We start from the raw sequence: 27359 nt of genomic DNA on the forward strand, positions 1-27359 counted from the left end.
GGGGAAAATAAGAAATCTGATAGACATATCTTCTATCTTTTTGATACCTCCTTGAATATAATATTTCCCTCTGGTCCTCACTAATCCAGTCTAATTCCCTTTTCCCCACTCCTACCTACTTCATTCATTTTAACTAACAAGCTTCAAGTTTTCATCCAACTGTCCAGCCACCACATTTTCTACCTCACTCTTTTACAACATTCAGTCCAGTGTTCCTCTTTTCTCAAAACCACTTAATTCTTAGTTCCAGCATTCTCTGAAAGTAAGTAGCCCATAATTTTTTCCTTAAAGCTGATTTTCTTAAACTGGTTGTAGTATTATCCACTAAATCTGATGTATGTGAAATAAAGAAAAGGTCTTTCTGCATGGATTTTTTTAACCTATACAATAGAGGAATCTCCCTCTACCAAAGTATAATGGCAAGAAATAACAGGTTTGAACTATCATCTTAAAGAATTGCCTGAGGGCACTGAGAGATTAAGTGACTTTTCTTGGGTCACACAGCAAGTCTGTGTCAAAAGTGGGGCTCAAATTCAGTTTTTCTCATATCCTGTTGTCTTTCATGAATTTTATGGCTTGCTCTGTCTCCTAAGGGTAAACTTGGCCCTACATTTGTCCCCCTGTTGAAAAATGAATGCATGTTCATTTAAACTAAAGCCAAATAGAAATTACAGCCAAATGGAACAAATTTCATTAATATTCCAAATCAATCTTGCCAAATTTTGTAACAGAAAAATCAGCAGTCCTAAAATATTAAATTAATTTATTTACATGTCACTTTTAAGAGTTTGCTTTCCAAATCCAAATTTATACTTCACTATTCTAGTGTTATGAGATATACTAAATGTTAACAAGCCAATTTGTAATCAAAAATTAACCTGAAGCATTAAAGATGTTTTTTTAAAATACTCCTTACATTTTAGGATATAGATTAAGCAGGCAGAAAGTCCAAATTAAAAAAGTATTACTATACTGAAAAGCCATTGACCAGATAGTTTATAAATCTTGTTAATTAATATACAACATTAGTTTATGCAAAGCACAGTTAACTTCTTGACATTACTTCCTCAAAGTGCAAATGTATTAGAAGTGTGATTTTAGCATGAAATGAAAACAAGTTATAAAACGAAACTGTATTTTAAATTCAATTTTAAGAATCACCTTTTAGAAGTTCCCTCCCATTCACAAGCTTCAGTTTTTCATTTTTTAAAAAAATATTTTAATGGCATTTTCCTTACTAAGCTTAGATGGACTGTTTAAGAAAAGAAAAATCGTAAGATCATAGATAGACAGCTGGAAGAGACCTCAGAAGTCATTTAATCCAACACTTTCATTTTACCGTTGAGGAAACTGAGGCCCAAAGAAGTTAAATGACTTGCTTTTGTCATATAAATATATCACAGATGGGACTTGAACTAAAGTTTCCTGAATCATTTCCCATAGCAGTACTGTGCCAGAGAAAGTGAGGCAACTGATAGTTTATCATGTCCCACCATAAAAGATAACTATCTCATCTACTTTATTAATTTCCAGGCTGCTCACCAGTTTCTTAAAGATACTGAAATCTTTTTTTTAAAGGAGTAGAATAAGGTAGCTCATTGTTGGATTGTTTCTAGCACTCTTTAAATTGAAGCTATTTCACCCCACATACAGTAGTCTAGTCTAATATATGAAGTTGCCCCATTGATTGAGCTGTTTGGTTTTGTTTTTTACTTTCAGGACAAATTTTTTAAAAAATCATTACATTTATTATCATTCCTGATAATATGATCTAAATCGATCAATCTAATAGTAGATTTTGTGTGTGTGTGAATTGCAACTAAATACTGAAATAACATTTCAATTTTTAAAACCTGGGAAATATTCCAACCTTTTTTCTTCTTGATTTCTTTCCTCAAGTTTCTGAAGCCTTCAAAAGCACGAAGTACAGTATTGGAAAGCCAAGGCAATGAAGGACAAATCAGACAGTAAAAAGTGAAAGTGACAAGAAGGTAAAAATGAAACATGAGCTTGAAGACTTAAAATAAGTTTTAAAAGATACCATCAAAGATATCATCAAAGGACTATACACAGTAAAAAGGCGATATATTTGGAATGAATAAAGAGTAAGCAGAAAGTAACAAAGTTAATAAAATTTATAGCAGATACTTATAAGTTTATCCTTAGCAGTTATTGGAAAGAATACTTATTTTAGCTTGTTTTTCCCTATCTTTCCCCTAAAATCCTGTCTTCTTCCTGCAATGCCTTCTTAAAAGACTTTTTAGTAGAAACACTAAAAGGCCATTTGAAGAAGTCTTAAAATTCAAAAAGTAATGCATTCATATCAAAACAAAAAGAGAACTAATACTGGATAATAGCTTACTATTTAATACATTTATTTTACATTTTAATAAACTACATATAAACATTAAAATCTATAGAAAATGCATACTTAAAATTGCTAACTATACATCATTATGGTCAAATGGATAGGTTTACTATGAAATCAATCAAAAAATTATAATTCTTATATTTTATAATTATGACTCATAATGGTCAATTAAAGATGTTAGAGTAGACATTTCATTGCTTGTTAGAAACTAACAAACAAAAGGACAAATCAGAAGCAATGGAAATGATGAGATGGGAAGCAGTGCTTTCCACTAGTAATACAGAAATATTTTAATGTAAAAGTATAGATGGGGAAACTACAGAAATATGATTAATATTCTAAATAACATATTGAATATTTAATACATGAAGGTTGGGCCATTTCATTATACTAAATACAAATATTTATGTGATGGACAAAAACAAAGACCTGATGTTATATACTCTAATATAACACCACAACTTATAAATATTTTTCAAGTGCCATCATTACTTAGCAGGAACAAAAACTGAAGTAGTGGGGAAAGACATTGGCAAAGCAGGATCAGAGCCAAGTCTTCTGACTTTCATTCCAAAAGTGTGTTCATTTTTTTCACCTGCTTCAGTTTTGTTTTACAAATACTTTATCCACTGCTACAAAAAGAAGTGTATATCCATCTCTGAAGAGGAAGTGCAAAGAATAATTTCAGCTATAAAAGAAAGCACAGTTTGGTGAATAAAAAAAGAGAAATAAAATCACTAGTGGAAAGAAGAGTTTCAAGTCTTTACCACTAAAAACCAAAGTACTGCTTGCAGATGTATTTAACAAAAATTTCTTATACTGGAAGGACATTTATAAGTCAGATATTCAAAATATTTTCAAAGCTATTTAATTTATACATTAAATATGTTAATATACTGAAAAAATTTTATAATTTCATAACAATAATGAATTTAGTGTTCATAAACTCCTGTACCCTAAATGAGCATTATTAGCTGTCAAAACAGCAATGAAACACACAGGTTAAATTGATTTTTTCCCACATATTCTTATTACTAGGTAACTTGTGATTTATGCTGAGGACTTTATACCTTCAAACTTTATCTAATTAATTTCATATATTATAAACATATAGTTATGGATACAAATGTTTTATTCACATCTGCATGAATATGTGTATAAATATACATCATACAAAATTAGAGCAGTCTTTCATATGAGTGTTTATAATTCTTCTCTTGAAAAGTTCATATTTTTTACCATATTAATAATGGTCATATAAAGTGGTGTGTGAATTACCTGTGACAAGTAGTAATTTTGATATGATCTCACTTTTTAAAGAGTATTGATCATACATGTACTTCTATTGACACTAGTGGCTAACTCAGCACACCTAACTTTCACCAGTTAAAACCAGTTGGGGCTGGTTTCCCTAACTTATGTATTTAATTCACACTAAATCAATGTTTCATTACTCTTTTGTTGTGTTTTAAAATATGCAGTCCTAAAGAATAGATATTACTCTAAGGAAATGTGTCAAAATTCTTGCTCTTAAAGAGCACATTTCAATGACTGTTAGAATTATTGCAACAGCTATTGATGTAAGGGATCATTCAGACCTACAGTGAAATACAATCATATGCACTAAAGTGCAGAGTGCAGCCAAAAACAAAAAAATGTCAAGAATTAACAAATTAATGCTGTGAAACAGTTTAAAGAATTCTGAGAGAGTAAACAAAGACCTTTAAAGGGACTGGCTAGAGAGGTTGCTATTGATTCCTCTTCAAGGCAGTATAAGTTATACCACAGGCCTCTCAAAGTTGAAAAAGAAGCCTAAGTTGAGTTAAAAAAACAGACAGATCATAGCTAACCATGGCTGTGATAAAAAAAAAAAACAACTTACCTGTTACGGTAAGAATGCAAAGACTTAAGTACTGAAGACTGGGAAAGGGGAATCTTAACTGATAAAACTGACTTAACTTTATCATGACGAACTGAAAAATATATTGCTATACTGATAAACTTAAAAGCAGAATTATAGAAATTTCCAAATGGAAATGGAATATCACAGCATGGCTTTGTAACATGCCACATGTCATGAATGGTTAAGAAATTTATTCAAGAGATAAATATTTTTCAATGGCCTGGAAATTCACTTGATTTAAAGTCCACTAAAAATCTGTTGACTGTATTCAAGGCTACACTTGGAAAAATGGACTTTTCATCAAAAGTATACTATTTATCATAATGAATTAAAGGATGTATCAGAAGGTTAGGAACTCAATGCCAAATCATATGAAACAAGTGATTACAGCAGAATGAGGATTTAATAAATCAATAAATTTAATTATTTTACTTTTTAACAAGTAATTCATATACCACTATGTAAGTATTAATGTGTTAATTACCCATACTATATTCTCTTTAGATAGATAGATATAATATACATTTTATGATATGTCTCTTATTTGTTATATCAATACATAAAACTTTAATATCTGATTTTATCAGAACTGTTAGATTCAAAGATTTTTCTTTTTTCAATTTTTTCTCTTATCTGACCTACACGGATTTTATTTATGTAAAAGCTCCTTAATTTTATTTGATCCAAATTGCCTATTATTGTTTATTTCTTTTTTACAAAATAGATTCTTGTTGATATTTTGTTGCCTAGATTTCTCCCTGTATTCTTCTCCTTCCCCCTTTCCATAGAGCCATCCCTTATAACAATTTAGAAAAAAAAAATCCACAAAACCTACCAATATATTGAAAAAATCTGACATGCTACGTATACTCTACACCCATAGTTGTGTTTTAAATCCTCTTTATATCTTCTGCAAAGGAGTGGAGGGAGTAGATCTTCTTTGGGTCTAAGCTTCCTTATTGTTTTGTACATTTAATCTTCCAATATTTTGTGGTGGTGGTTCTTTCTATTTCCATTGTTACTGTAATTGTGTATGTTGTTTCTCTGGCTCCACTCACTTCACAGACTCATGCTTCTCTCTATTCATCATATTCACTGTTTCTTAGGGCACAATAATATTCCATTACACTCATGTATCATAATTTGTCTAGCCATTCAGTAATGGGCATGTACTTTGTTTCCAATTCTTTGCTACCACAAAAAATTGCTGCTATAAAAAGTTCAGTCTATTTGGAGTCTCTCTTTTTGTCAAAGACTTCTTATCTGATTCTAGTGGTAGCAGCTTTGGATCAAAGGTATGAACATTTATCCACTTGGTTTGCTTAATTCTAAATAGCTTTCCCTAATGGTTGCACCAATTCACAGTTCTATTAACAATGCATTAATTGATATATCTTTCTACAAATTTCTTTTTTTTTTTAAATTTTTTATTTTTTGGCAATTGAGGTTAAGTGACTTGCCCAGGGTCACACAGCTAGCAAGTGTTAAGTGTCTGGTCTGAGGCCGCATTTGAACTCAGGTCCTCCTGACTTCAGGGTCGGTGCTCCATCCACTACGCCATCTAGCTGCCCCAAAAAATTTCTATAAGGATATTGACTTTCTTATTTTTTGTCATCTTTGCTGATTTGTTGAGTGTGAAGTGAAACCCAAATTTCTTTTGATTTACATTTTTCTTTAACATTATTAGTGATTTGTAAGATTGTTTCATTTAGTTGTTAATAGTTTGGTATTCTTTAGAGAATTCTTTGTTCCTATCACTTGACCACTGTTCCTCCCTCTTTCAGCCAAACTCCTGCATTTGCTCCCTTTATTGCCTTTCTTTTTACTTGTTCCCCGACTTAGCAATTCAACTTCTGACTTCATCATTCAACTAAAAGTCTTCTCTCCAAAATTACCACTGATTTCTTAATTGCCAAAACCAATGGTAATTTCTCAGTCATAATTAATTCTTCTTGAGAACAAGAACTAACTTTTGCCTTTCTTTGTATGCACAGTGCTTAGTACAGTACCAGCCACATAGGAGGAGCTTAAAAATGTTACTGAACAGATTTAACATTATTTTAAAAATAACATGTACGCATATATGTATACATTATGTAAATAACAAGGGCTTGTGTAGGTATAGGATTACATTGTGGGTAGAAACTCTGGATGTAAGTCCTCCATTTGACATACACTTTTAAGTCTCAGTGACCGATTCAATTTTATAAGATAATAAATTACAGTCAGATTCTGTATATGCAACTTGTAGAGGAACTTTATATACTGTGAGTTCTCTATTCTGATTATATCAAAGGACTATCACTAATAGATGGAGAAGTTGAATTCAGTAAAGTGGAGGTGACTGAGTAAAGAAAACCCAAACGAAAAAGTTCTGACTTTCACTTTAACAGTGAGCATTCTCTGCTCTAAATCACTATTGATTAGAAAAAAGCAAATCAAAATAACTCTGAGGTACTACATCAGATTGGCTATCATGATAAAATAGGAAAATGATAAATGTTGGAAAAGATTTGGGAAAACTGGAACATTAATGCATTGTTGGTGGAGTTGGGAACCAATCCAACCATTCTGGAGAACAATTTGGAACTATGACAAAGGGCTATAAAGATGTGCATACCTTTTGACCCAGCAATACCACTTCTAGGTCTGTATCCCAAAGAGATCATAAAAACGGGAAAAGGACCCACATGTACAAAAATATTTATAGCAGCTCTTATTGTGGTAGCAAAGAATTGGAAATTGAGGGGATACTCATCAACTGGGGAATGGCTGAACAAGCTGTGATACATGAATGTAATGAAATACTACTGTGCTATAAGAAATGATGAGGACGCCAACTTCCTAAAAACCTGGAATGACTTATATGAACTAATGTTGACTGAAGTGAGCAGGACTAGAACATTACATAGTAACAGCAACACTGTCAGATGACTAACTTTGACAGACTTAGCTCTTCTCAACAATACAAGGATCTAAGACAACTCCAAAAGACTCATGATGGAAAATGCTATCCACATCCAGAAAAAGAACTGTAGAATCGAATGCACATAGAAGCATACTATTTGATCTTTTTTCTTTGTTTCTTTCTCATAGTTTCTCCCATTTCGTCTAGTTCTTCTTTACAACATGACTAATGTGAAAATATGTTTAATATGAATGTGAATGTATAACTATATTAGATTGCATGCCCTCTTGGGAAGGAAAGGGAAGAAAATTTAGAACTCAAAATCTTATGAAAGTGAATGTTGAAAACTTAAATAAATAAATAAATTTTAAAAAAATTAAAAAGAACTTTACATGGCTCCCCATTGCCAAAGGATAAAATGTAAACAAGCCTGAATTTTTTTAATTTTTAAAAAATTTGTATTTATTTTATTCTGAACTTAAGAAATGAAACAAACATTTCCACAGCACAGTAGAATAGGGAAAAAAACTGCAAATCTATTATGTACAACTTGCTATTCCTTTTAAATATATAATAAAGTTATGTAAATTTTAAAAAAAATTCTTTTCAATGAGCATTCTTATGAGTAATTTTTTTTGCTTGTTTCAGTTTGTATATATATCACTTAATTTTCTCCCTATTTATTCCTCCTTAACCCCCTCCCTAAGAGCCACCTCACAGGTAAAAGGATTTTTTTTTTAATAAAAAGAAGAGGAAAAAAAATCAACAAAGTTGATCAAAATATAGAAAAAAAATGTGAAAATTTATGCAATGCTCCACACACCTTACATCTCTACAAAGGAATGGGAGGAGGTCTTCTCACAGATTTACTTTAGAGATATGTTTATTCTTTGTAATTTTGTAATGGATACCAATTCCTTATTTGAGAAATTTGATTCAAAGAATTTCCCCCATTATCTTTAACTTCTTATCCTATATGCACTAATGTTTTTGTGCATATGTTTTTAATTTCATGTAATCAAAATAATTAGTTTATCTTTTGTAATTTCCTCTATCTTTTCTCAAATTAAGAATACATCTCCTAGCAGAACCAGGAAAACGTTGTACACAGTAACAGCCACATTGTGCAATGACTAACTTTGCTAGACTTAGTTCTTCTCAGCAATGCAAGGATCTAAGACATCTCTAAAAGTCTCATGATGGAAAATGCTATCCACATCCAGAGAAAAAACTATGGAGTTTGAATGCATATTGAAGTATACTATTTGCTCTTTTTTTTCTTCTATTTTGTTTTGTTTCTTCTTTCTTGTGGCTTCTCCTATTGGTTCTAATTCTTCTTTACAATATGATTAATGTGAAAATATGCTTAATAGGAATGAGTATTTGAAAGCCTATATCAGATTACATGCCTTATTGGGTAGAGAGGCAGAGAGGGAGCAGGAGAAAATTTAAAATTCAAAAGCTTATGGAAGTGTTTGTTGAAAACTAAAAATTAATTAATTTAGAAAAATTTTTAAAATTTAAAAACTATAAAAAAGAATAAATCTATATATATGTATAGCTACAAATGATATATTTTCTGCTTCTCTTGTAATCCTGCTACATGATCTTGCTTAATATCTAATATTATTGAATGAATCTGAGAGTAAAGGTAATAGCAGAATTATTGGGAGGCTCTGCTGAGAAAGCATGTTAGAGATCAGCCTATTCTGCTGTTAATTCATCAGATGTTATCATATAAAACTTCTCGTGTCTTCACCTGAAGAGACTGTTGTAATTACTTTGCTACTTTTGTATAATTCCTATTTGGGAGAGTTTTTGAGAATCTATAAGGCATAGAGAAAACATATAGTCCTTCATCATATTGGTCATGTTTTGATCTGTCTGTTTAATCTATCTGTCTCTTGTATATATTCAGTTTATACACACACACACATATACACATATATATGCTATGAGGTAAATATGTTAATTCTTTCCCATCCATTTTATTATTCAGATTTTATTATTATTATTATTATATTATTCAATTTATATCTATGCTATAATCTAGGCAGGGAACTTTTGACATGCCAAATTCATCCTCGAGTTGTTTATCATAAATTTGACTTGAATTTATTGTCCTAGAGATTTGACAGTGACACTGGGAGGTTAAGTGACCTGTCCATGATCACCCAGCTACTATGTTTCAGAAGCAGGATTTAAATAATCCAGGTCTCTCTCCACTATGCAATGCTGCCTTTTTATAATCCCTTAGTACTCTTGTAATTTATTCAATCCATAATATGGTATCTAGAGTCATTGGACAATGAGTTACATCATAAAACAATATGCTCAAATATTAATCCCACAATAATTAATACTGGGATGTAGAAGCTTCTCCATAGTAGTACTTTTCCATCTTATAATTGATTACTTATAATCACTTCATATAACTCCAAAAAGCATTTTTAGAGGTGTTATTTTTGTAAACTTACAATTAATATTGAAATCATGTTATCAAAACCCATCCTCCTATTTTTCTACTTCTTCCGTGCTCTAATTTACTCTGTCTTACTGTCCGCATCATGACCTCTAAAGGGAACTTCTTATTCTCCCAGTCTATCCCTCAACTATAACTTATTTTATTTTCACAAGCAATCTTGATTCTATCTTTATTTACTTCAGTGATTTGATAGTCACTATCCTAGCATTCTCTCCCTCTCCTGATCTTTTGCCACTGCTGCCTTGCAAATTCTCAAGCCTCAGAAACCTTACCATCAGATTACTTCCTTTAACTCCTAGACATAGAGTATAGCTAGGCAAAATAACAAAGTCATACTAATTCCATCATTTTTTATGCTGGAAAAACCTCAGGCAGAGTCACTGCTGTTTACCAATTTTTTTTTTTATCCAAGGCTCATTCCTGTTCTATCCAGCAAGTATAAAGTCTCTTATCCTTACCCCACTGCTGATTCACACACTTATAGCAGTCAACCTCACCTTCTACCTTACTGAGATGATAAAGTTCATCTGAAGTGAGCTCCCTCAAAGACTCTCAACTCTCTTAATGCCTCTTTAACTACTCTGCTTCAATGATTCCACTTTTTCTCAAAACCTTACTATTTGTTTTTCCTATTTCTATCCTCATCCCTTTTCTTTCTCTACATTTTCTTTTCTCTCTGTCTCTTTTTTTTTTTTTTGGTGGGGCAATTGCCTAGGGTCACACAGCTAGTGAGTGTTCTGTATCTGAGGCTGGATTTGAACTCAGGTTCTCCTGACTCCAGGGCTGTTGCTCTATCCACTGTGCCACCGTGCTGTCCCCTCTACATTTTCTATCTGAGAAACCTCATTAGGTACCACATCATATCTATCAGACTGGCTAACATGACAAAACAGGAAAATGATAAACGTTGGAGAAGATGTAGGAAAATCAGAACACTAATGCATTGCTGGTGGAGTTTTGAACTGATCCAATCATTCTGGACAGCAATTTGGAACTATGCCCAAAGGGCTATAAAATAATGCATTTCTAGGTCTGTATCCCAAAGAGATCATAAAAATGGGAAAAGGATCTACATGTACAAAAATATTTATAGCAGCTTTTCTTGTGGTGGCAAAGAATTAGAAATTGAGGGGATGCCCATAAATTGCAGAATGGCTGATCAAATTGCAGTATATGAATATAATGGAATATTATTGTTCTATAAGAACTGATGAGCAGGTGGATTTCAAAAACACCTGGAAAGACTTATATGAATTGATGCTGACTGAAGTGAGTAGAACCAGAACATTGTACACAGAAACAACAACAACATTGTAAGATGATTAACTTTGACAGACTTAGTTCTTCTCAGCAATGCAAGGATCTAATACAACTCCAAAAGACTCATGATGAAAAATGCTATCCACATCTAGAGAAAGAACTACGGAGTTTGAGTGCAAATTGAAGGATAATATTTGCTCTTTTTTTTTCTTCTGTTTTGTTTGTTTCTTCTTTCTTGTGGTTCCTCCTATTGGTTCTAATTCTTCTATACAACATGACTAATGTGAAAATATGTTTAATAGGAATGTATATGTAGAGTCTATATCAGATTGTACAACATCGTGAGGATGGGGGGGGGAGGGAGAGGGAGAAAATTTGGAACTCAAAATCTTATGGAAGTTAATGTTAAAAACTAAAAATAAATGAATTAATTTTTTAAAATTAAAAAAAAAAGAAATCTCATTCATTCCCACAGCCTCAACAAGCGTCTTTATATAAACGAATCTCAAACTTAAACCTGCATTTTCAGCAGGATAGGTAGTGGATAACTCAAACTGCAAGTTCAACTGGCTCAATATAGCCAAAACAGAGCTTCTTATTAGCTTTTTCCTGAAATTCTCCTCTTCCTTCTGACATCCCTACTTCTGTCAATAGAATAATTAGTAAGCCAAAAACACAAGACTACCACAAAACCAAAAGATAATCTTTTATCTTTTGATACTCTTTTCTCTCCCCTTCACCTCCTACATTCAGTTGCAGAATCCTGTCAATTCTGCCTCAAAATATTCTTTAAGTCACTCCTCAAAATCATTCACACATACCTCCTTCACGATTCCCCTTTTACTCCCAATGACATCAATCTCATCCAGGCTCTTAATGCTCTCTATTCAACTTCTATAATAGCTTTCCAACTAGTGTGCCCACTTCTACTCTAACTTTAATATCATTTCCAGATTAATAATCCCAACACACAAAATTGATCGTTACTCCCCAAAATTATTCAATAATCATTCACTAAGAAAACTTAGCTTACACTACTTTCTACCATAAGTTCTATCTAGTCAAATTTGACCAGCCTTGTACATGTCTTAACATTTTATTTCATTTGTGCCTTTGTCATGCCATTCCCTACACATGAAATGACTACACCTCCCATTTCTATTTGCTGAATTCTATATAAAATTCAAGACCCAGACAAAAGGTTAAAAAAAGAAAAGGCATTTTAGTAGATTTCAAACTCAATATGAGTCAACAGAGTAACCTGGCAGTCAAAAAAGTTAATTACATTTTCTAATCAATAAACATAAGCACAGTGTCCCATGTAGACTTTGCCCCCACACTCAGTCTTTCCCTCTCTACTAAATGCTTCCCTGCTTCCCACAAATATATCCATATCCCCTCAACTCTGAAAAACCTTCTCTTGATCCATCCATTCCCCCAGATGTTGTCTTACATCCTGCTTCCCTTTCATGGTTAAACTCATTGAGAAAGCCATCCACAACTGGTGCCTGCACATCAGACCACACCTAGAACTTTGTATTTGGTATAAGAACCACATTTTAAGAAAGACATTGTCAAGTTAGCATGTCCACGAGGATGACAAGGATGGTAAGCACACTTGTAATCACACATCAGAAGAATTATTTGAAGGAACTGGGGATGTAAAATCTAGGAAGATAAGACATGATTTGTGCTTCCAAGTACGCCCTGTCTCCTCCAGTATTACTCTAGTATCATGATACTCTAAGAGAGCTTAAATAAAAGCTGTCGTTTTTTTAAACTGAATTATCTATGGCGTTTATTTACATTTCTTAAGATGACACTGGCAATGAATTTAAATTACAGGGAAAGGCAGCATCCTTCTCTCCATTAAATGAAAATTACATTTACAATATACATTACACTGTACAATTTTTTTGTGAACACCTAGATCTTTGTAAAATTAAATCACAATATTTGACTTTCTAACTTATGACAGTAATGACTTCTAAGTCAAGCTCCCTGTTCTGTGTCATTGCAAAGACTAAGTAACATTAGTCTTAATAATAATGTAATCGCTACTCTATTTGTAATTATACTTCATAAATGGATAACTAATTATAATGTATCCTCCTTTATACTGCCACAGTCAATCATGATGAACAGCTTTTAAAATGTTTATATTTTAAGTACATAATTTCATCAACAATGCTTCCTAATGAAAGCTGTGCAACGCCTTGTGCTAATTATTCTGATGGCTCCTTTTCAATTCATAGCACACAACAGATCTAAGATCTAAACTTCTAATAATTCTGCTCAAATACTCATCTCCTGAATGATCTAATTCATATAAATTAAGCAAAAACATCAAATAAACACCATGTCATATATAATACATTAGAACTGGAGGTTTGTTTGGCATGAGAATATATAAACATATACTCAGCAGGTTTATATAATAATAGACTGGCCGTTTTATAAACAATGAGTAAATATAGAAAATTTGTAAATATTTCTCTGATAAGCAAACACAAAGAAAAAATTTCATTTTCCTCTTCTTCCTTTGTCCAACTAATTTTTTAAAACATTGTACTTCTCACAAAAAAGTACATGAGCTGTTGACAAAAGAGATAATTTTCACCAAGGAAAAAATATTGGATTGGACACATTCCTTGTTGGAAGAATTTTTTTTTTTTTTTTTGGCTAGGCAATGAGGTTAAGTGACTTGCTCAGAGTCACACAGCTAGTAAATGTTGTGTGTCTGAGGGTGGATTTGAATTCAGGTCCTCCTGAATCCAGGGTCAGTGCTCTATCCACTGCACCACCTAGCTGCCCCCAGAAGAATTTTTTAAAAGAAAACAACATAATGGAAAGACCTATTGAATAACCGAATTAGAAACCTTGCTTAGAACACTTAAAAGACCAAATGACATTAAACAATATTTGGAAGAATCAATTTGTCCTTTAGTTAAATACATCTACAAGAAAATTTAAGGATGTGCATAAGTCTACTTAAATGTATTAGAGAATTAGAAACAAATTTTAAAACTGAAAATATTCAAGTATAATGCAAGATGATTACATTTGCAAGATGATTAAAAGCAAGAACAGTTAATTCTATAGATAGAAAAAAAATCCCATAATTATAATTTTACTCTGTCAGGATCAATAAAATAGATAATAAGTTATGATAATTTATCTAAAACAATTTCCCTATATGTAAAAATACACTTGTAAGAAGAAATAAAATCAATTTAATTGTTCTAATTTCAATTGCTTTAAAACATTCTTATTTTGACATACACAGGAGGCTATATTTACTATATCTTGAATGCAAAATAAAATATACTTAAGAAAAATGCTACCTTTTCTTCTTCTTTTTTTCTTTCCTTTTCAGTTTTTCTAAATCTTTTTTAGCCATATCTATAATTTCAATGGTTTCTTTTTCTGAGGAAAGTATAGAAGGAGAGAAAGCTGATGATCCACTGAAATATGGTGATCGTGCTGTAGCTCTTGTTAGGTTACGTCGAAGGTTCTCATTCGTTGCTTCACTTTCTAGTAATTTTGCCCTGGTGACCAAAACACACACACACACACACACACAAAATCACAGGTATTATTTAACATGCTTAAAGGTGAATTTTTAAAACCTTTATGAACATAAATATATCAGAAAGACTACTTCTTAGAATGCAGACTTTCTCCTTGGCAGGGTAAATCCTTCTACACGCATAAGCGATCATATTTCAACCCATCTTCTCCAGCAGACTGCCCCTTCTATTATCCCTACCTCCTCACTAATCTTTCAATCTCTCTCTGTATTCTAGCTGCTTCCCTGCTGCCTACAAATACTCTCAAAACTCCCCCATCCTGAAAAAACCCTCACTTGATCCATACCCCCTTTCATGACTAAATTTCTGAAAGAGCCATCTTCAATCAGTTCCCCCACTTTCTTTTGTTTTACTTTGTTAACTCTTTAGTCTGACATCCAACCTCATCACTGAACTCAAACTGCTTTCTTTAACATTACTAATAATCTCTTAATTCCCAAATTTAATAGTCTTTTCTCAATTCTCATCCTTCTTGACCTCTGTAGCCTGACACCATCAATGTTATTCTTCTCCTTGGTACTTTCTTCTTTCGAGGTTTTCACAACATTGCTCTCTGCTACTTTTCCACCTATCTATCTGAATATTCCTTCTCAGTTTACTGCAAAACATGGGTATCTCCCTAGGCACTCTTCTTCCTCATTTAGTAATCTCATCAGCTCCCACGAATTCAATTATCTTCTATTTGCTGATGATTCTCATTTCTTCTTATCCAGCCCTAATCTCTCTGCTGACCTCCAGTCTTACACATGGACATTTCAAACTACTCGTCCTTTAGACATCTTAAACTCAACATGTCCAAAACTGCACTCACTATTTCTTCATCCTCCCTCCCACAAACCTATCCCTCTTCTTCATTTTCTTATCACTGTTTAGAATACTACCATCTTCCTAGTTATCTAGGCTTGTAACTTTACTGTCATCTTTAACTCTACCCTGCACCATGACCCCTCCTCCATATCCAATTAGTAGCCAATTCCTGTTGATTATACCTTAGTACCATTTCCCATATATTCCTCCTCCTTCTTTACTCTGATACTTTCATCACTGGTACAACCCCTCATCACCTGATGCCTAGACTATTGCAACCAGCTTTTGATTGCTCTCCCTAACTGAAGTCTCTCCCCTCTCTAGTACATCCCTTCAGATATCAAACTGATCTACCTAAAGTGCAAGTCACAACCTCCCTACCTCATTCAATAAACTGTAATGGCTCTCTAACATCACCAGGATCAAATATAAAATCTGATTTCATTTTCAAACTTCCTAAAGTCTGAAATCTTACCTTTCCAGTCCTGTTACACTTTGATTATCCATAATAATCCAGTGATGCTGTTTTACCTGCTATTACTCCTAAAGACATGCCATTTCTCAACTCTGGGAATTTTCACTAACTGTCCCTCATGCCTAGAACTCTTTGTCTATGTCTCCTGTCCTCCCTGGCTTCTTTCAAGGCATAGCTAAAACCTGACCTTCTATATGAAGCTTTTCCCAATCCTCCTTAATGCTACGCCAGTTTATTATCTCCAGTTTATCCTGTCTATATCTTATTTGTACAGTTGTTTTCTTTCAATTGTGAGCTCCTTAAGCAAGGACAACCTTTTATACCTTTCTTCGTATCCCCAGTGCTTAGCACAGTGTCTGGCACATAGTAGGTGCCTAATAAGTTCTTGACTGACATTCCTGATTCTAGTCTGGCATCGCCAACTGCCAATTGGATATCCTGTAGACATTTTAAACTCAGCAATGTCCAAAACTGAAACTAAGTATCATCCTCCTCTCCTTATTTTCTCTCACTCTCCTCTCCATATTCAATCTGTTCCTGTCTTATGGATTCTACCTTTGCAACACTAGTAGACACACCTTTCTCTCCTCTGACATTGCCACCAATTTAATGTATATATCATAGCTTTCTAGTTGTTTTCTCTGCCTTGAGTCTCTTTCCACTTCATTGAGCTATCAATGTGATCTTCTGGAAACAATGGTCTGGCCCTATTAAATAAACTCCAGTGGCTCTCTATGACTACCAAGATCAAATACAAAGTCTTCTCTTATGCATTCAAAGTCCTTCATAACCTGCCTCCCCTACATACGCTTTTTAAATTTTCTTATACTTCAATCCCCTCCATGTACTTCACAGTCCAGGGACATTAGCCTCATTGCTACTTCTTGCTCAAGACCCTCCATATCCCAGCTCTGGACATTTTCACTAACTGTCCCTTATGCCTGGAATGCTCTCTTTCTTCATCTCTGCTTCTTGCCGTCACTGCCTTTCTTTAAGTCCCAGCTAAAAACTCATCTTCTACAAGAAGCATTTCTTGATCTCCCCTAATGCTAGTGACCTTTCTTTGAGATTAGCTCCAATTTACCCTGCTTATATTTTGCACGTACACAGTTGTTTGTATGTTGGCACCTCCATCAGAAGCTGATTTCCTTGCAGGCAGGAGCTATTCTGCATTTCTTTGTATCCGCAGCAATTAGTACAGTGCATGGTACATAGTAAGCACTTAATAAATACTTATTAACTTTGACTAATTCTAGACTGCAGGGTTATACATCTGAAACCACACTTTTACTCCTCTAGAGCACAGGTTCTTAACATTTTTGTGTGTAACAGACCCACTTTGGTAGTCTTCTGAAACCCATGAATAGAATAATATTTTTTATTTAGAAGCCTACAAATTACAAAGAACACGACATCTTCTCAGAGGAAGAAGTAGCTAAAGGAATAAGACTACAGCAGGAACAATCTTCCTTAAAACACAAGAAAGCTGGGGTGGTTAGAGAAATGAAAACATAAAAGGCACATGATTTGGTAAAAAAAATTTTCTCTATAATTTATAGATGAAAAAACAGAAGCTGAGAAAAAAACAAGTGACTTGTTCAAAGTTGCACATAAAATCAGACATTGATTCAGACATGCAAGTGATTGAGGAAATAGCCATTAAATCCAACTTCCTCATTTTAAAGATGAGGAAACTGAGTCAAAGAGAGATTAAATGACTATCCAAGGGTTATACAGCTAGCAAGTGTCTGAAGTACATTTTGAACTTAGGTCTTCCTGACTTCATGTCCAGAATTCTGCCTGCCATGCTACCTTGCTGCCTCAATCTCACATCGAGTAATCAGCAGAGCCAAGATTAGAACCCAACTCTTCTGATTCCACATATAAATGATAAATGTACTATTTGCCTTGTTCCTTAGGTCTAACATGACTCAGGGCCTGAAAGACAAAAATTACAACATTCTAAAATAATTCTTTTCCTGTTAACATAATTGTTAGTACATAAAAGCAAAATCTTTTTGAAAAGTGAATATATACATGTACATCAGTAAGATCAAGCCATACCTGAGATCTTCTATTTCTTTGATATAGTTATGGATCATATTGCTGATCTCCTCATTACCTTCCCCTGAAAAATGAAAGATAATAGAAAAATTTAATAAAAATTCCAATGAATTAAGAACATCAGCCAAATAAACCCAAGTAAAAGCAAAAGAAGTTTGAGTAATTTTCAAACTCAGTTCAATAGCCTTAATTGAATAAGTAGATAATTATATAATTCACTAAAGTGAATTATGTAATTTGTTTAGGGAATATAAAAATGCAAAAATATGTAAAATATAAAAATGTAAAAATAATTAGGTGTTATTTAATACATGGTTCAAATAATAAATGAAAGATTTAAATATGCTAGGAACACTGCCTTCTCATGAAAAAGGGGCATGTGTAGTTCAGTGAAACTATGAGCTATTCCATGCAGGGTTTACCCAAGATTGACAGGTCATAATGGAGAGTTTGGATAAAAAGTGATCCACTAGAGAAGGAAATGGCGAACTACTCCAGTACTTTTGTCAAGAAAACACCACACACAGTACTAAAATGGCAAAAGAGCAGATACTGGAAGATAAGTCAATCAAGTCAGAAAGTGTCCAATATGCTACTGGGGAAGAGTGGAGGACAACTACACTCCAGTACAAATGCATCTGATGACAAAAAGAAAATGAAACGTTGTAAAGATTAATCTTGCATGTTTAAGCTAGATGTGGTCAAAGAGGGGATGGAAAGATTTAACAATGACATCTTGGGTGTCAGTGAATTTAAATGGATGAGAATGGGTGAATTTAATTCAGATGATCACTCAATATACTATTGTGGGCAATAATCCCTTAGAAGAAATGAAATAGTCAATAAAAGGATGAGAAAAGTAGTACTGGGGTATAATCTCAAAAATGACCAAATGATACCCATTTCAAATCTAAGACAAACCATTCAACATCACAATAATACAAGTCTACGCTCCAACCATTGATGCTGAAGAGGCCAAAGTTGATCAGTTCAATGAAGACCTACAACATCTAGAAATAACATCAAAAAAGATGTCACATACATCAAAGGGGACTAGAATACTAAAGTAGGAAATCAAAAGATAACTGGAATGAAAAGCAAGTTTGGCCTTGGAGTACAAAATGAAGCAGGCAGAGACTAATTGAGTTTTGTCAAGATAACTTGCTGGTCATAACAAACACTTTTTTTCAACAACCTAAAAAGTGACTCTACACATGGATATCACCAGATCGTCAATATGGAAATCAAACTGATTATATACTTTGCAGTCAAAGGTGGAGAAGCTCTATACAGTCAGTTAAAACAAGACCTGCAACTGACTCAGGATCAGATCATGAGCTTAACTGCAAAATTTAGATTTAAACTGAAGGAAGTAGGGAAAATCATCACACTATACAGGAATGACCTAAATAACATCTCTTAGGAATACAAAGTTGAGGTGATGAATAAATCTGAGGGATTTAAATTTGGTAGACAGAATGGCTGAAGAACTATGGACAGAGGTTGACAATTATCATACAGGAGGCAGACACAAAACATTCCAAAGAAAATGAAGAGCAAGAAAGCAAAATGGCTGTCTAATAAGGCTTTACAAATAGCTGAAGAAAGAAGGCAAAGGGAAAGGGAAAAAAGAAAGAAAAAGATATACCCAACTGAATGCAGAATTCCAGAGAATAGCAAGAACTATGGTTTTCTTAAATGAGCAATGCAACAAAATAGTAGAAAACAATAGAATGGGAAAGACAAGATATCAAGGGAAAGTTTCCCACAAAAATGGACCAAAATGGTAGGGACTTAACAGAAGCACAAAAGATTAAGAAGAGGTCACAAGAATACAAAAAAGAATTATACAAGAAAGATCCTAATATCATTGATAACCATGAAGGTGTGGTTACTGACCTAGAGCCAGACATTCTAGAGAATGAAGTCAAGTGGGCCTTAGGAAGCATTGTAACAATAAGGCTAATGGAGGTGATGGAATTCTAACCAAGCTATTTAAAACTCTAAAATATGACAGTGTCAAAGTGCTGCCAGAAAATTTGGAAAATACAACAGTGGTCACTAGATTGGAAAAGATCAGTTTACATCCCAATTCAAAACAAAGGTAATGACAAGGAATGTTCAAGTTACTGAACCACTGCACTCACTTCACAGACCAGCAAGGTTATGCTTAAGATTCTGTAAGCTAGACTTCAGCAATATGTGAACTACCAGAAGAGCAGGTTGGTTTTCAAAGAGGCAGAGGAACTAGAGACCAAATTGCCAACATTCATTGGATTATGGAGAATGCAAGAAAGTTCCAGAAAAACATCTACTTCTGCTTCACTGACTACACTAAAGCCTTTGACTGTGTCGATTAGAACAAAATGTGGCAAGTCTTCAAAGAGATGGGAGTACCAAACCATCTTTCTTGTCTCCTGAGGAACTTATTCTTGTGCCAAGAAGCAAGTTAGAACCAAACATTGAACAACTGATTGGTTTAAAATTGAAAAAGGAGTACAATAAGGTTGTATATTGTCATCTTATTAATTTAACTTATATGCAGAGTATATCATGTGAAATGCCAGTCTGTATTAAGTCAAAAGCTGGAATTAGGGTTTTGGGGAGAAATAACAAATCTCAGGGGCAACTAAGTGGTACGGTGGATAGAGTACCGGCCCTGGATTGAGGAGGGAGTTCAAATCCGGCCTCAGACACATAACACTTCCTAGCTGTGTGACCCTGGGCAAGTCACTTAACCCCACTGCCCAACCAAAAAAAACAAAAAAAAAAACAAAAAAAAAAGAAAAGAAATAACAATCTCAGATATGTAGATAATACCACTCTGATGGCAAGAAGTGAAGGTAAATTAAGAAACCTCTTGATGAAGGTGGAAGAGGACAAAGCAAAAGCTGGCTTGAAGCTTAACACACACACACACACACACACACACACACACACACACACACACACACACACTTAAGATCTTGGCAACTGGTCCCATCACTTCCTTGCAAATACAGGGAGAAGAAATGGAAGTGCTGGGCTCAACAATTACTGCACATGGTGACTCCAGTCATGTAATTAAAAATGCTTGCTCCTTGGAAGGAAAGCTATGGCAAATCTGGACGGCACACTAAAAGACAGAGACATCATCTCGCTGACAAAGGTCTGTACAGTCAAAGCTATGGTTTTTCTCAGTAGCAATGTATGCTTGTGAAAGTCAGACTGTAAGGAAAGCTGAACACCACAAAATGGACACTCAAACTGTGGTGCTAGAGAAAACTACTAAGAGTCCCAAGGAGGTTAAATCAGTCAATACTGAAAAAAATTAATTCAGACTATTCACTGGAAGGTCAAATACTGAATGTGAATCTTAAATACTTCAGCCACATAATCAGAAGATGGGAATCACTGGAAAAGACTGTGATGTTGGGAAAGATTGAAGGCAAAAGGAAAAGCAGAAGGCAAAAGATGAGATGGACAGATAAGTGTCATGGAAACAACAAACAATAAACTTGGACAGACTTTGAGAGATAGTGGAGGATAGAAGAACCTAGTATAGTATCGTCCTAAGGATCATGAAGAGTCAGACACAACTGAATGACTTAACAATAATTACAGTATAAAGAATTATCCTTGGTTTTTATATTTCCAATATTCACCTAGAAAAGAACTAAATTCAAAATACCTGCTCTGGCAAGAATCTGGTTGGCTTGATCACTAACAAGTTGTGTTATTCGGGTTCTTAATGCATCAACAGTTTCTTGCATTGCTTTAATTCGCACACGCAAGTTATTATTTTCAGTTTGTAGCATGGCATTCTCATGAAACATGTCATTGATACTTTCAACGCCTTCCTCATCTATAATTCTTTTACCCTGAAAAATAAATTTTCCTGTTGGTTGATATACTTCAAAATAAAGAGTTTCTAAATAAGGACAGAAAACACACTGCCAAAACATTTAGTTCTTTATACTTGGACTGAACCAGTCACAACAAAGTAAATGTATCCCCTTCCTTCTATTAAGACTTTCTATAGTGTTATTGTTTTTGTCATCATTGTTATTAATATTATTAATTAGTCTTTGATTAGTTTTACATTATTATTGATTGGAGTAGGAATTAGGCCTATGATTTAATTAGCATAGGGATCTCCAGGATGAGGAAACACTCCATCAATGCAAGTCTGCAACTTCTCTGCAATTTCTCAAGTTGTAGAGTTGCTTAACATAGTGAGAAGTTGAATGACTTATCAAAGTCATACACCAGTGTGTCTCAGAGAAAGGACTTGAACACAAATATTTCTGCCCCAGGGACAATTCTTTATTAACTATAGCAGGCTACTTCTCAGTATTGATAAAATTCAAAATAATATAACAATAACTCATCTACATAGTATTTAAGAGTTTGCAAAGTACTTTCCTCATAGGTTATCTATAAAGCAGGAAATAATAACCAATATTTATGTAGTGCTTCAAAGTTTATAATGCACTTCATATACATTATCCCATTGTAATCTCACAACAATCTTTTAAGGTAGGCACTGCAGTTTTATTACTATCCCTATTTTAAAGATAAGTAAATTAAGGGTAAAAGAAGATAAGTAACTTTAGCTTTAACTAAGTAACTTTAACTAGCTAAATACACACACACACACACAATGTAGTTCTTCAATGGCATTCATCACATTCCGTTTTGACTTAAAATAAAAATACAAAGTTAAAACACTCAAATGCATTCATTGGCTTACAGTTTTGTACTCCATGAGTTCCATCTGAAGTCGTGTGATTTCACTACGAAGTGAATTAATTTGTTGACTGGCTCTGTCCTGATTGACCATAACCTTGTTCTTGATATTTCTGGCACGGTTGGCATATTTTAGTGTATTCAAAGTTTCCATGAAATCTCTGTCTGAAGGGCTGACACACGCTATCATGATTGTTTGGCTGTAAGTTACAAATATAACTTGTTTTTATTGATAGATGAAAATGAAATTCAACACAGAAAACAATGATTTTTATTTCAAGCAAGCAGTACTTTGCCTACTATGTACCAGACACTGGTGCTAGGTACTAGAGATACAAATATAAAGAAAGAAACAATTTCTATTCTCAAGAAGGTTACAGTTTAACATCATATTTTCTTCTAACAATGTAAATAACTTCTGTATCATTAGCTCAGAAATACAAATAGTTTTTTTAATTTTTTTTACTTTTTTATTAATTTGTTTTGATTTATCAATAATCACTTCCCCATGCTTTTGAGTTTAAAATTTTTCTCTCCCTTCCTCCCCACCACCCTGCCCAAGATGGCGCAAAATCTGATACAGGCTACACATTTACATTCATATTAAACATATTTTCACATTAGTGACGTTGTAAGTAGAAATTAAAACCAATAGGAGGAACCATCAGAAAGAGGAAACAAAACTCAACAGAAGAGAAAGAAAATAGCAATTCGGCTTCCATAGTTCTTTTTTTGGGTGTGGATAGCATTTTCCATCACAAGGCCTCTGGAGATGTCTTAGATCTTTGTATTGCCAGGAAGGGTTAAGTTTATCAATATTAGTCATCACACAATGTGACTGTTATTGTGTACAACATTCTCTTGGTTCTGCTCACTTCACTCAGCATCAGATCATACAAGTCTTTCCAGGTTTTTCTGAGGTCTGCCTGTTCATCATTTCTTATAGCACAATAGTATTCCATCACATTCATACACCACAACTTGCTCAGCCATTCCCCAATTGATGGGTATCCTCTCAATTTCCAATTCTTTGCCACCACAAAAAGAGCTTCTATGAATATTTTTGTACATGTATGTCCTTTTCCTGTTTGTGTGATCTCTTTGGGATATAGTCCTAGAAGTGCTATTGCTGGGTCAAAGGGTATGCACATTTTTATAGCCCTTTGGGCATAGTTCCAAACTGCTCTCCAAAATGGTTGGATCATTTCACAACTCCACCAACAATGCATTAGTGTTCCAATTTTCCCACATCTTCTCCAACATTTATCATTTTCCTATTTTGTCATGTTGGCCATTTTGATAGGTGTGATGTGGTACCTCAGAGTTGTTTTGATTTGCATTTCTCTAATCAACAGTGATTTAGAGCATTTTTTCATATGACTATAGATGGCTTAATACAAATAGTTTTTAAAAAGCTAAATAATGGAACAAAAGTTTCTTGTATTATTCATTATTTGGAATTCTCCTCCATCTCCATCTGTTTTATAAAACCCCACTCTGTCATTCAAGAACCAAGTAATGTTCCACCTCCTCCAAGTACTCCCTCATTATTCCCTCATCTTGAACCTATAACATTTTGCACTGCTTCCATGAACTTGCTGAATATGCATATCAACTTCTCTACTAGATAGGTATTTTCATTTGTATCTCCCCTAGTGCCTAGCACCTCCCAATGCACACAGTTAATGTTTATAAATGAACTCATGAATAACTGAAAAAGGTATAATGTAGCTCCTCCAGTGAAAGCAAAAACATTGAAATAATATTCTTAAGTTATCAGATGGTTAGAATTACAGCACAACAGCAGGCAAATTAATCGAAACTACATGTAATGTGGAAATTTTAGAATTAAGAGATAATACAGAACTATTTACCTTGCTATTTACTACTTACTTTCAGGATTTTATATGTCTTCTTGCATTTTAAAAAAATTAATGCTGTCCAATTCAACTCAACAAACATTTATTAGGCATTTACTAAATGTTAGGTGCTTCGTTAGTCCCTGGGGTTATAAAAATAAGAGCACAGAAATCGTGAAATAGAGTAGCCAGAGAAATCTCAAAGGGGAGGATCAGAGGTACAGGAGCAGATACCAGAGTCAGGTCTTATAGGTTAAGGATTTCCACACGCTAAGATTTGGGTGATAGAGGATGGGAAGATTCTAGGGCTAGAGGATGGCAGGTTTAAAAGCACAGAGAGAGGGCAGGATGATCATGGAAAAGTGAGTAAACTGACTTAGTTTAAGTATAGAATATTCAAAAAAGTTAAAAGAAAGGTATAAAGGTAAGTAAATTGTATATGGCCTTGAATACCTGGAGTTTGTATTTCAATCAGCAGGTAATGGGGAACCATTAAAAGCTTTTGAATAGGAAAGTGACAAGATCAGACATATACAGATTTGAATTGAGCAAAGACATAATTCTATACAAAATCCTTTCAAGCAGAACGTTAAGAGAATATACTGTAGTCTTAAACTAATGTAATATTAGCATCTGAGTTTTAGAATTGTAGAATTTTTAAGATTCCAGTCAAATTACAGATGGAAAATAAGAAGAACATATTGCTTTATGCACTTTGTTCTAAGTCTCCCTTTATAAAATAATGTCAGTGAAAAGAAAGGGTTGTGTTAAGCATGCTCCAATTCCTATCCCAATGAAAGACAGTCATATGTGGACATTCTCATATATTAGCACTCCAACATTAAGAAAAGTGGATATGGCAAAACTGTTAGTAGACACTTCATTCACATGATAGGATATATTTGATGCCTTTATGAACTGTCAGCCTACTCTGCTTACCTTGAGTATCTTGCACACAGCAGATACTGTCACATTTAGTGAATTGGTAACTGTGTTAATTTTTGCTTTATGAGAAGTAATACATTAAAATTTAACACAAGAAGTCAAACTCAATATTCAACTAAAATTAAACTGAAATAAAACATAAAACATTTGCTTTTTAAAAGCAGTTCCATCAAAAGTATAGACTCCTGTCATGGAAAATGTACTACATAAAGTCATAAGAGGAAAAATTCCTTATATATAATGAAGAACCCCAAATGCTTTTGTTGTGCTGATTGTGTTAAGCCATGTAATACCGCTTCAATAAATATGTGGCCATTCAAAAGAGACGGGTTTACACACAGGAAAAAAGTCAATGAACAAGAAATATTGCCCTGATTATGACACTTGCAAGATAACTTTGAGAAGGAAGAATTAGAAAGATGAAAGACAGGTGGAAGGGAGTCTAATTAGGAGGGTATTACAATGGTCCAAACAGAAAAGGAAAGGACTATAAAATGATTTTAGCAGTATGAGTAGAGAGAAGAGAATAAATGTGAGATATTCCATGTTTTGGGGGTAAAACTGAGGAAATGACATCTTACTGACCATGGAGTATAAGGTAAAGGGAAGAGTCCCTTTCCCTCAGTGATTCTTTGTCAAAGATTACTCTTCACGATAGAATAAAATTGTCCCCTTAGTTGTTAATACTCACTCTTTCCTCCTCAAATTGCTGTATATATACTTAACTGTTTACAAGTTACATCACCTTAGTAAAAATATGAACTCCTGGGGCTATTTTTTGTTTCTTTTTTCTTTTTGGCCCTGGTACTGAGCACCATGCTTACACAGTAGGTGCCTTGGCTTTGAATGAAAGGGATTAAAATTTAAGATCACAATGAAAGGATAAGACAGAAGTGGTACATATGCAGTGAAAAAGAAAACAGAGGAATAAAAGCAAAATAGTGTCCTCAGGTTTCAAACCAGAGTGACTAGAAGGAAAGTGATTCCATAAAAAGAAACAGGGAAAAAATAGGGAGAAAGGGCAGTTTTTTCTGGAGAAATAAGTTCAGTTTTGGACCTAATGAGTTCAAGATACTAACAGGAGATATAGATGGGGATGTCCAATAGGCAACTGTAGGAGTAGAGTTCAGGATCTGGAAGTCATCTACATAGAAATGATCACTGAATCATGGGAATACATGATTTCATTACAGAAGAAAGAGTGGAAAGAAAAGAGATGAGATTTTTGGAGGATATCTACACAAAGGGAGAATAACGAAAATAGATCAAGAAGGAACAGTCATACAGGTAGATGAGGAACCTGCTGAAAATGATATCACAAACCAAAGGAAAATAAAATGTCCCAGAGAAAGAGCCAAACGTTGAGGGAGGAATAAAAAAGGGTCAAAAAAGCTGAGGAGTGAGAAAACAGTATTGGGTATAAAAATTTAGGGGCTACTGGTGACTTTTGAAACAGCAGTTTTCAAAAACTGATGGGACAGGAAGCCACACTGCAACATGTTGAGGAGTAAATGCACTGATAATCAGGATAACTCAAGATTTAGCAGCTTCTACATTAAAGGACCGGAGGGCTTGGAATATAATATTCCAGAGGCCAAAGGAGATAGGATTACAACCAAGAATCACCTACCCAGCAAAACTGAGTATAATCCTTCATGGGAAAAAATGGACATTCAGTGAAATAGAGGATTTTCAAGCACTCTTGATAAAAAGACCAGAGCTGAATAGAAAATCTGACTTTCAAATACAAGACTCAAGAGAAGCACAAAGAGGTAAACAGGAAAGAGAAATCATAAGGGACTTATTATGGTTGAACTGTTTACATTCCTGCATAGAAAGATGATATTTCTAACTCAAAAGACCTTTGTCAGTATTAGGGTAGTTGGAAGGAAAAAAATTATAGATAGATGGATAGATAGATAGATAGATAGATAGATAGATAGATAGATAGATAGATAGATAGA

The 27359-nt window shown here is 33.9% G+C and overlaps 1 protein-coding gene across 6 annotated transcripts in view; it reads right to left on the reverse strand.

Moving 5' to 3' along the window:
* Positions 1–27359, reverse strand: part of KIF21A (kinesin family member 21A) — a 178985-nt gene that overhangs the window by 76022 nt on the left and 75604 nt on the right. For all 6 annotated transcript variants that reach the window (XM_027858956.1, XM_027858953.1, XM_027858954.1 and 3 more), the window contains exons 8-11: positions 22596–22791; positions 21534–21723; positions 17864–17927; positions 14272–14475 (exon numbers count right to left, since the gene is read on the reverse strand). In XM_027858956.1, coding sequence (XP_027714757.1) covers positions 14272–14475; positions 17864–17927; positions 21534–21723; positions 22596–22791 — 654 coding nt within the window. The remainder of the gene's footprint in view (positions 1–14271; positions 14476–17863; positions 17928–21533; positions 21724–22595; positions 22792–27359) is intronic.

This window comes from Vombatus ursinus, unplaced genomic scaffold (assembly GCF_900497805.2).
Source record: "Vombatus ursinus unplaced genomic scaffold, bare-nosed wombat genome assembly UNPS02013950.1, whole genome shotgun sequence".
Taxonomy (NCBI): domain Eukaryota; kingdom Metazoa; phylum Chordata; class Mammalia; order Diprotodontia; family Vombatidae; genus Vombatus; species Vombatus ursinus.